The sequence below is a fragment of the Helobdella robusta genome (genome assembly GCF_000326865.2).
Source record: "Helobdella robusta unplaced genomic scaffold HELROscaffold_19, whole genome shotgun sequence".
NCBI classification, from domain to species: Eukaryota; Metazoa; Annelida; class Clitellata; order Rhynchobdellida; family Glossiphoniidae; genus Helobdella; species Helobdella robusta.
The window spans coordinates 2,380,794-2,391,261 of record NW_008704034.1 but is presented as its reverse complement, the minus strand read 5'-3'; the positions used below and the strand labels follow the sequence as shown (position 1 = coordinate 2,391,261).

Genomic DNA, 10,468 nt, shown 5'->3' with positions numbered 1-10,468 from the left:
TTTCATTCTAAACAAAAATTAACATCTATTAATTCAGAAGAATTGTTAGAGAACACACACACGCACACACACACACATTATATATATATATATATATATATATATATAAAGTCATTTTTGTTTGTTTTTGTGATTTTTTCTTCTTGTTTACTTCAGTTTAGAAACCGGGCAGTTATTTTTTTAAATCTATTTGTTTAGATGACTTCTGTATTATTGCACGCACGCACACAAACAAACACAGGTTTAAAGTGATGTCTATATTATTATTATTATTATTATTTTATTATTACTATTCAAGAATTGTTAATTATTATTAGTTTTGGGTCGTTAAAAATTAATTTGTCGATATAATATTGTGAATATTTTGTTCATAATTTTGAATATTTTATCATCATTCTCTTTGTTCTAGTTATAATATAAAATCGCTCTTGTTACACACACGCGCGCGCACACACACACACACACCAACACACACACACACACGGATGTGTACATCCAAATAATATAATAACGTGAGACAGTTGATTCAATAAAAGTGATATTTATGTGCAGTTCAAATATTCAGATCTGTAATATGTATATGAATTAAAATTTATTCTTTAGTTGACATTTGTTTTAATTATGTTAATTTGTAGTTAATATCTTATGTTAATTATGGCTAATATTATAATTAACGTGTTAACTATTGCTAATACTATAATTATTAATTGATGTATTATTATCTTTGTTCGCACATTCTTAGAATTAAATATTTTTATTAATTTTTTGTTATAATGTGAATATTTATTCAATATATATATATATCTATCTATATTTATGTTGAATGTATGTATGTACGTTTTATATATATGCTCGAGATATTTTTAATTCGCTTATTGTAAATAAATATATCTCATTTAAAAATTGTAAAAAAAGACATAAGTAAGAGCCATCTTTAATTATAATGAAATAATATATATATATATATATATATATATATATATATATAATGAATGGTAAATAATATAATGAAATAATATATATATATATATATATATATATATATATATATATATATATATATATAAAGGAATAAACATATAAATTTCCTTATATATATATATATATATACCTTTGTTGGTGTTGTAAGTTAAGTCTGGTTTTGCTGTGTATTTATTAATTTATTTATTATAGGCTTCAAATACATTGAGACAAGATTGTAAACGTTTAATTTTGATTAGTATTAGTTTTGTTTGTAATAAAAATTAAAGTTTAGTTAATTTTTTTGTATATATATATATATATATATATATATATATATATATATATATTATATATATATATATATATATATTATATATATATATATATGTATATAAACTGAATAATACATATATATATTTGCTAATTGTAATTTTAGTGACAAGAACTTGTGTTTCGCACTTTTGAGTTTTGTATTTATTACAATTATCTAATAAAATTCTCATCCACGAGTTTGTGTCATTCGATTTTATGCAACCTAACTGAGAAAATCAAGCATAACCTAAATGCGAGTATTGACAAAAAATTGTTGGCTTTATTTTTAAAAAGATTTCGAGGCTCATCAGTGAAATACAGGTTTGGTAATGTGATAAATTCAAAAGAAGCTGAAAATCCGGTGGAAAAATTTAGAGTTTAAATTGTTATAGATGCAATTTTCATTTGCCGACTAATCCAAATCCTTGCCAAACTTTTTCACGAAAACATTGTCATTATTTTTTATCGAAGAATTTTCATGTAGGTAAATTGATAATTGAATGTGGTTCAATTAGATCCACAGTTAGTGATTTGTAACGTTAGTTTAATTGTCTCTAATATAAACCATTGTGAGCCTGAAAACTTGAATAAATTTTATTTTTTAAAAATTCATTAGTAATTCAAGTTTATAAAACTTAATTTAATTAACTAAAAATAACGCAAACGTGTAGTTGTAAATAAAGTTTATTGAAATATAATATCATGGCTACCTAGAGCTCTCAGGTTTATAAGTTTGTTGTCCAATGTTACGAATTAAAAGTAGTACAACCATTATGAAATACAACCAAGTGGAATGCATAAGTTTTACTTATAAGATTATATCAAATAATTCTAACATGCCAACCTCAATTTGTAACAATTTTTTCAAAATAAACGCGGACTCTTAAATTTGAAGCAGCAAGGCGACACCACCCAGGATCCATTTTGAATGCTTGTCTTTCGTTTTCAAGATTGAACTTCCACACGAACGTCTGGCCGCGTTGTTTCGTCTTGTAGACTGGACATTCGTAAATATTTTTCGTCTCCTGTCTGTCCACTGGGATTGCTTTAATGTAAATCACCGGCATTGCAGGGGCCAGTTCCTTCAATTTAGCTTCAGCAATCATCCCAGACTGGACATCCCATCGTGCCCCCTCCATGAACAACCCACACACATAGGCCCCCTCTCTCGGAGCGCCACCGATCTCCTCACGAGATTTCTTCAGAACGTCACATTGTAAGCACATCTTATCCAGGGGCCACTCGTTCTTGCGAGCCATCTGCTGCATGATGGCAGTCAAAAAGGATTGAGGATTGAAAAATCCCGCCAGCCAAACTGCCCCGGCAATAGCAAATGTGGATGTCCACATCTCCAACTCACGAATTCTCAGCAGCAGATCGGCGTACCAAGGTGTGAGGCTGTATAAAGATGGATACGCCCTCAAGGCCCATGTTTCGGGTACGATATCCATGTACAAAGAGTTGCTCAGGTTCTCCATGTCCGCTGTTATCGTCAGTTCACCCTGGTAAATTTAAAAGCGTATGTTATGAAATTTTACTTGTAGATGCAATTACACTATGATCTTTTACTTTTAAATTTAATCTAATCTTTAATAACTGCAAATAAATCAAGAAGTTGTTGAGAATGTATAACGTACCTTGAGGCCGAGATTCAATTCTATCAAGGACCTCTTGATCTCAGTAGTTAAAATGTTCATGCGTTCACATTCCTGGAAGGCCACCACGACGTAGGGTGTCCTCTCCTCCGGTGGCACCTTCGACATGATCTCTTGCATGAGGAACTGCTCTGGTAGTTTGTCTTTTATGTCGTCCAGAATACCTTTGATCTCGATAAACAAAACAGCAATAGTGAAGCAGCAACTTCATCGTTCACAAATTTTTTAATAATAATCCTCGTAAAAATTTCTTTCATCATTAAAATATGCACCGTAATTCAATAAGCAAATTACAAACTTTTTCCTCCCTGCTGACTCCACCCGTCGCACCGAAGCCAGCATCTCTGGGCTGAAGTTCAAAGACACTTCTGAAGAGTGCTTCAGAAGTTTGTGAGAGTATGTCAATTTCAGCATTAGAATGCAGACCGTATAAGATTGGATTTTCGTTGGGCAGCATCTCATCTATGTAGTTGTGATAACCTCTGTAGTCCAAGTTAGGAGGGTTTGGAAAACCTGGCGCCAAGTATAATTCTCCATCCAACTGTTGAGTAAGGTAATTATTTTTATTATTGTGGCACAGTGAAAATGTGATAGAAGTCGTACCATGAAGGGGTTCATATATTCTTCGAGGTACGTCTTACAAAGCCGTCTGTCCCAATCGTCAGTTATGTGTCCGCCGTACATGATCTCCCCAAATAAGTACCTCAAATCTTCCCAAGGCACTTTAGAATTAGCCTCCAAATAATTGTACAGAACACTGACACTAATGTTGAGGTCTCCAAAATTGAAAGGGTACATGCGGTTCCATCCTTGCGGTCCAAACTTCCTCCTTTCACTGACGACGGCGTGGAAGTAGCAGAGAGCAAACAGAATACTCTTGAACTCCATTTCTTTGGCACACATGTCCAATGTATCCTGAAAAAAATTTAAAACCCTACCTAATTTTTAACAATCAAAATGATTGAAAAATTCAAAAATGTTAATGTTAAAAGTACAAATTTTTACAGATTTGTCGCGTAACCCTACAAAATTAAAATGAACACCGCCAAATTTGTTTCATTTCGTTTTAATTCTAAAAAAAAAACAATGAAAAAACGTCAAAAATTTGACAGAAAATACAAAAAGACCAACTTGACTGAAGATATCAAGAGCTTTGTGGAGGTTGGCAAACATTCCTGTAGGCGGTTCGTTGGTTATCTTGATGGCAGACTCGAGGATGCCCTGCGGCATGATGTGGCTTTCCCTACTCGAAGCTGCTTCTGCGCTTATGAACACCCTGTAGGCCGGGTGGCTTTCATTACTGTACTGCTCCAACTTCTTTTCCAGACTTGGTAACCACCGCGCCACCAGATGGACATTCTAAAATGTAATACAACAAGAAAACAACATCTCAATTACAAATTAATGTTCAATTTCAGAACTTGACCGGCAAAAAATATAACCTGCAAAATGACCCAATGTCCTTCAGCTGCAGCAGTGTCCATGGCATTCTCGGCCACAATTTCCTGACCTTGACCCAAAGAAATGTTGTGGAAGTTTTTGTTGTCGAACGTGAAGCCGAGCACCTGAAAAAAAATTTATCAAAACAATTAATCAGAAAACGAACGTAAAACTTGATTTATTTTAAGCATCTTCTTAATAAAATTAACGTCGTCAAATAAATAAAAATAAATAGATAACTCGGAAGTCACCTTTCCAAGCTTTTCGACATCTTTGAGAGGATCAACACCAGGTGAGAGAATGAAAAAGATAGGTGTCGATGGTGTGGATTCCTCGTAAGACTTGGAAAACTCAGTAGCACGTATGTCAACAAATTTTTTGCCCAACTTTTCCTCCACGTACATTCTACAAGCCAGCAAAATTGTATTTTTGCGCTTATAACATTAATATGATTGATACAATCTCACTTTACATGAATTTTTTTATAATAAATTAAAACAAGTCCGTAGTAACATCGTTTTGGATGTAGATCGAAATTGACTGACTTGATAGTGTATGTCATCCTGTCTGGTCTGAGAGTCCGCATCATGCAAAGTTTCTGCAGAGACGTTTTGTTCTTCCATTCCTGCGGGAATTTCTCTTGTTCCGGAGTTTCACTCTCTACAAATTTTTTCCATCTTTTCGATGATCCTTCTATATCACGATCCAGATTTTTAAACTCCTCCATTGCTGACAGAGTCTAACAAAGAATAAAAAAATTATTTTAGCCACAAAATAATGTAAATTTGTTCCCACGATGAAATCCGAAGCTTTCAAAACAATATAGCATCCTACATTCAAACGCAGCCAACCTTGACACCGCCCCAAGAAATACTCGAAAGAAAATCAACAGGACTTGAGACCGGTAACACAGGGAACCTCAACAAAAAGTCCAACTCATTCAGCGCCATGTCATTAGACGCCAACAGGATCTGTTCAGTTAAAATCAAAATTAACTCAGAAATTATTTTTCCACTTTAGAAAGCGATACATGGCGCGCAAGCTTACTTGAAACGTCATCTGGGTCATGAAAATGATCTTGTCCGATTCAAACAAACCGCGACTTGTGTATTGAAAAACTGAAAAAGTGATGCAATCAATGAGGTTCATCAATCGCTGCTTCAGCGTGTCAGCTGGATCTGCTTTCTGTAGAGCCAGTTCGAACACTGTGCCAAATGCCTGGAAAATAATTGGAGGAGTTGACGGTTCGAAATGAAGTTTATTCAAATTTTTAATCCTTACAACATACGATCAAAACCATCGAAATAAAAAAATTCTAGAAAATCATAGAAATAAAAATCCGCTGTACCTTCAGTGAGAACTGGTACATGGGATGAATCTTGTTGAGGTCGTTCAGTATGAAGTAGAGAAGTGAGCCACGAGACCCGGCAACTCTGTACGCTTCTCTGAACTCATTTATCTTCGCCTCCGTTACTTTAGCTTCTTTAACCTTCAATTTTGTAATTTTAAAACGCCTATTAATTTACAATAATTGTGTGAATTGTAATGATTACAAAAATATAAATGTTTCACTGCATCTAAAAACATTAGAGAAGCGATGCAACCAGCACAGCCAGCCAGCGCACCTTCTCTTCAACGTCAGCGGATGTTCTCTTGGTGGTCTCCAGATTCTCAACCAGTTCATAATCACCGAGAAAGTTTCCAGAAGCTTCAGATAATCTTGCCAGGAGAGAATCCTCCAAGTGTTTCAACGTGATTTTGTATTCATTCTGCTGTCTGGTAAGGTCGGCTTTTAAGACCTCTAACTCCGGCTGTTCCTTGGCGACGACCATGGCTAACAGCTGGTCCTCTAAACTGTCCTTTGTCACCGTGAAGTTGATCAGGGTCGTCTGCGCCTGTGCATTTTTTCATTGCACAACATTCATTATATGAAATATGGAGCACGTATGAAAAATTGTTCACAAAATTTATAACAATTTAAATAAATTTTGATAAGGTAAGAATGAAAAACAAAAATTCAAGATTGATTCTCTACTTGTAACTCTGGTTTGTAGTGTGGGTTTGCGAGTTTGGTGTGCAATATCAGCCTGAAGTTCTTGTTAAAGTTGATTTCCTTGTCTCCAACTTTAATTACTTTACCCTGCGTCAGTGAAGGAAAAAAGTTAACAAGTGTTTCTGTTTGCAGAAGATATACATATAAGCGAGTAGATTTGCTAGAAGATGCACGCCCGACCTTTTTAATGGTGTTCCTGCCAATGATGGGATCGAGTATGGGATCGATGGATTCGTCGATGTTTTCAATCAGGACGACCTCTCCGTCTGAAATGGCCTTCTCTATCTTGTCGATGTAATTTTTTTGATTCAGACGCACCACAACTAGCTTGTCACCGTACCTGAGGGTGAAAAAATATCTGCCTGTGACGGCTTAGCACCACATTTTTTCTACTTTTTTAAACATGTTTCAGTTTCCTCCCAGCCAATAAAAACGCGAATTAATCAACTTAACGCTTGCCAACATTACTACATTAGCAATAAATTTGACAACATGAAACATCAAGAAAAACAAACAAGCAGCTGAAATGTTAATTAGCACATGAATAAGGAACCCTAACCCTAACCCCATTCCATCACTAACTTCCTTTTGATCCATTTAATGCCCTGAAGTTGAGGGTCAATCATTAGCGGCCATCGTTCAGCGTTGGTCAGTATAGTGGCGTTCTCAGACGACATGCGGTCATTAGGCAGACCTTCGTTTTGCCATTTGGCCAGTTTGGCATCATCAGATAGTAGACCCATGATGTCAAGGTTTTCTGAGGTTGGGATGGGATTAGGAAGGGCCTGTGGTAGAGTTCAAATTGACAGTGCCACGTTAATTACTTTTCACTGCTCGATGATTTTTAAAAATATACGACAAAAATAAATAATTTAAAAACTTGCGGCATATAAACTGAAAAGTTAAAGTAAAACTTACTCTGAAGTAAGGTAGCCAATGATTTTCCATGAGGTCAATTCTGTAGGGCTTAGTGAAGCAACCGACGTAAGATATGAAGGCAGTGACCAGCAGAATATCTCCCGGAACGGTACCTGCCTGGATGTTGAACGTCTCAACCGCCTGGTGCCAGCGAACATTTTCAGACGCAAGACCCAACACCAGTCGATTCGATAGGTCGATAGTCTTTGCTGTTTGATCTGCTTCCTAAAAATTCTCATCCAATTAATTGCTATCACAATTTTTATAATTTATTATTTTAATTTAATTAACTAACTAACGTAGAGTGAATGAAATTATAAAAATAAACATACTGCTTGACATTTTGCTTTGGCTTTCGTCGCCTTCTCGTATTCCTTCGTTAGTTTTCCTAGAGCATCCTGGAGGACAGCCAACTTCTGACGTAGCAGGTTCAGTTTCTGCTCGGCATCGTTCAGTTGGCGGGTGGCATCTTCAAGGGCCAATCTCTTTGGCTCCACTTCGCAGAAGACCTTCGAAAAGTTAATTGTCATTTTCAAACAAGCTATCAAGCTAGCCTTAACATTTTTGATAAAATGTTTGCGATTAATAAAAAAGTTTCTAAATACAAAACTTATTTTTTCATTATAAATAATAATTTTTAACATTTCTGTTTAAATTTCATTCATGACAAAATTACCTCGTAGAATTTCATGATATTTATAACCCAGGCACAAAGACCGGCTGCTGCAAAAGACTTGGTTTTAATATATTCAGGTTCAAACTCAGGGTCATCGAGGTAGGGTTGAACGGCTTTCTGCACCATGGGTGGAATGCTTTCCTTTTTGTAGTTGATCAGTGACAGGAGGAAATCGTCAACCTGGTAAGTTGATTGAGTGAAAATATTAAATATAAATATATATAATAAAAAATATTTTCAGTTTGTTTTGCAGAAATAAAAATTTGATCCTTTCTAGCCAACCTTGTTCATGATTCCCTTCGCAATCCTCCAGCCCCTGTCCTTGGGTACCTTTCCACTTGGAGCTGACATGAGGACTATGACGGCAGCTGCTACTTTCACGACTGCACTTGGAGGAGATGTGAAACCTTTCAACTCCGTCAAATTGTTCTAAAAAAAATTTTGTAAAATCTTAAAAATAAATCAAAATTAAGTTACGCAAAGAAGATAAAAATGGAAAATTTAGAGAAGGAACCCTGTTTAAAGTATCAAGAGCCGCTTTGGCCGCGTCAAGAGCAGGTTGAGCCTTCCTGAGGTCAGCCTCGCATTCAATAAACTTCACTGATACTTCGTCGTTTATGATTTTTACTTTTTTTTCTTCATCATTCGTTATAGCTCTTTCAGCAGAGACCTTTGTTTTAAAAATTTGTTATTGCGTCATTAATTAACCAGTTATATTTTGACACACGCAGTTAATAAATGTAAAAATTATTTACTTTAAGATAGGAACTTACATGAAATTTGCAACCAACCTTATCGGTTTCTCCCTTGACGACAGCTATCAACTTGTTGGCCTCCTCGTTTTTGATGGCCAACTCCTTCTCTTGCACCACCAGCGTCTTTTTCAATTCATCAACCTATATTTAAAAAATATATTTAGATGTTTAATATTTAATTTTAATATTAATATTTAAAAAACTTAAATTATTTGAATGTATTTATTCAAACATCAAACACCTCTAAAAATGATAAATTTTATGAGAACGATTGAAACAACCGACCTGTCCAGAGGCACTCTCCAATTTCTCCAGGCCGTTAACAAGCCTCACAGTATTCTGATGAATCTCGTTAAACTTGCTACTCACGAGATTCCGATAGAGGGATATCTGCTCTAGAAAGCTTTTTGGCGTCGTGTAATTGTACCTGCGCTCGTTCATTAGGTACGACACGCTCACCTCGTTGACTGACTGATGAACGTGCGACATGAAGTCTGATATTGAGTCGCACATATCCGGCTGTCGGTGAGAATTTTATCTTATTATATTTCTACAAATAAAAAGCAACATTTTGTTGTTAGGGACTCATTGTTACACGCAGGCATCGATGAAGTGTACTTAGCAGTCACCCTACCGACTCACAGTCAGTCCTTCAATTTCTCCAAGAAATCTCCGACTGACGGAAACGAGAGCTTCTATGGGCCACTCATGAAACCAGTCGATACAGGTCGTGTTGATGATGGCGGGAAACTTTCGACTTCTGTTACGTAAAGAACTTCCTTGCGGTGAAAAGCACAAAACCACCTGCATGTAAGTCGATCAGCCTTTATGAGCTTTCATAATTTTGCACCGTTTCAGTTTTAGTGTAAGTATAATTCTGCATAATTTTCTACGCGTTAATGTAACAGTTTTAATTAATCACAATGTACAATTTTAAAAAATTATTTTGAAATAATTTTTTAACCTTCAAAAACTGTCTGATTCTTTCAATAAAAAACTTCCAACAGTTTTCCCTCGAATCAAACAAGCCATTAGCCTTAACCTCGGGCCTCATCGCATTGACGATGTTATCTATCTCATCGTCCGGAAACAATTCAGGAATTTCTCCGGTAGCCAAGAGATCGTTGATGAGAACAAGAAACTTTTCATCAGGAACCTGCCCTTCAGTCATCAGAAACATTACCCCCAAGTTCTTCAAACCAGCCTTCAAGTAGAGCACAGCTAGGTCAGCCTTCAAATCATTCAGACCGTAACCTTTCTTCAATGAAACCTGTTAATGAAGAAATAACTTTAACGCCGCATGTTACATCCATTTTAAAAATTAACCGTCAACAGTAACGTAATATAATAAAATTGAACGACGCGAATTTCAATTTAAAATTAAAAAAATTAGAAATAACCAACCTGAAAAACATCCAAATTACTGATGTATGCAGCCAACCTGGAGAGGCTCTGCTTGCCACTGCCACCAACGCCGATGAGCAGAGCATTGCCGCGTGGTGACTCGAGAATTCTGTTGATGCGCATGATGTGGTAGATGGCGTCCTCAAACAGAACCAAGCTCATCATCGTGTTCACCTCGTTGTAGCCGTCCAGGGCATCGGCTATCATCTTGTTCATCTCACTCAACTTCAAAACAGGCATGTATCTACGAATGTTTTGTTAGTTTTTTTTATAAAAAAGCACAAATTCAAAA

General features: G+C 35.7%; 1 protein-coding gene across 1 annotated transcript; it reads right to left on the bottom strand.

Annotated features, from left to right (window-relative positions):
* Window positions 1-2,120: 2,120 nt before the first annotated feature.
* On the bottom strand, window positions 2,121-10,392 carry HELRODRAFT_171012 (hypothetical protein; the record flags this gene model as incomplete). Its single annotated transcript, XM_009016825.1, has 25 exons — window positions 2,121-2,777; window positions 2,913-3,101; window positions 3,229-3,471; window positions 3,534-3,845; window positions 4,062-4,289; window positions 4,373-4,495; window positions 4,622-4,775; window positions 4,916-5,109; window positions 5,222-5,341; window positions 5,418-5,588; window positions 5,719-5,859; window positions 5,996-6,265; window positions 6,406-6,510; window positions 6,604-6,763; window positions 7,006-7,208; window positions 7,342-7,566; window positions 7,674-7,850; window positions 8,018-8,197; window positions 8,300-8,446; window positions 8,532-8,687; window positions 8,809-8,913; window positions 9,058-9,291; window positions 9,415-9,576; window positions 9,737-10,042; window positions 10,177-10,392. The coding sequence occupies 25 exons, from the start codon at window positions 10,390-10,392 to the stop codon at window positions 2,121-2,123; spliced, it is 5,178 nt and encodes a 1,725-aa protein (XP_009015073.1).
* Window positions 10,393-10,468: the final 76 nt, after the last annotated feature.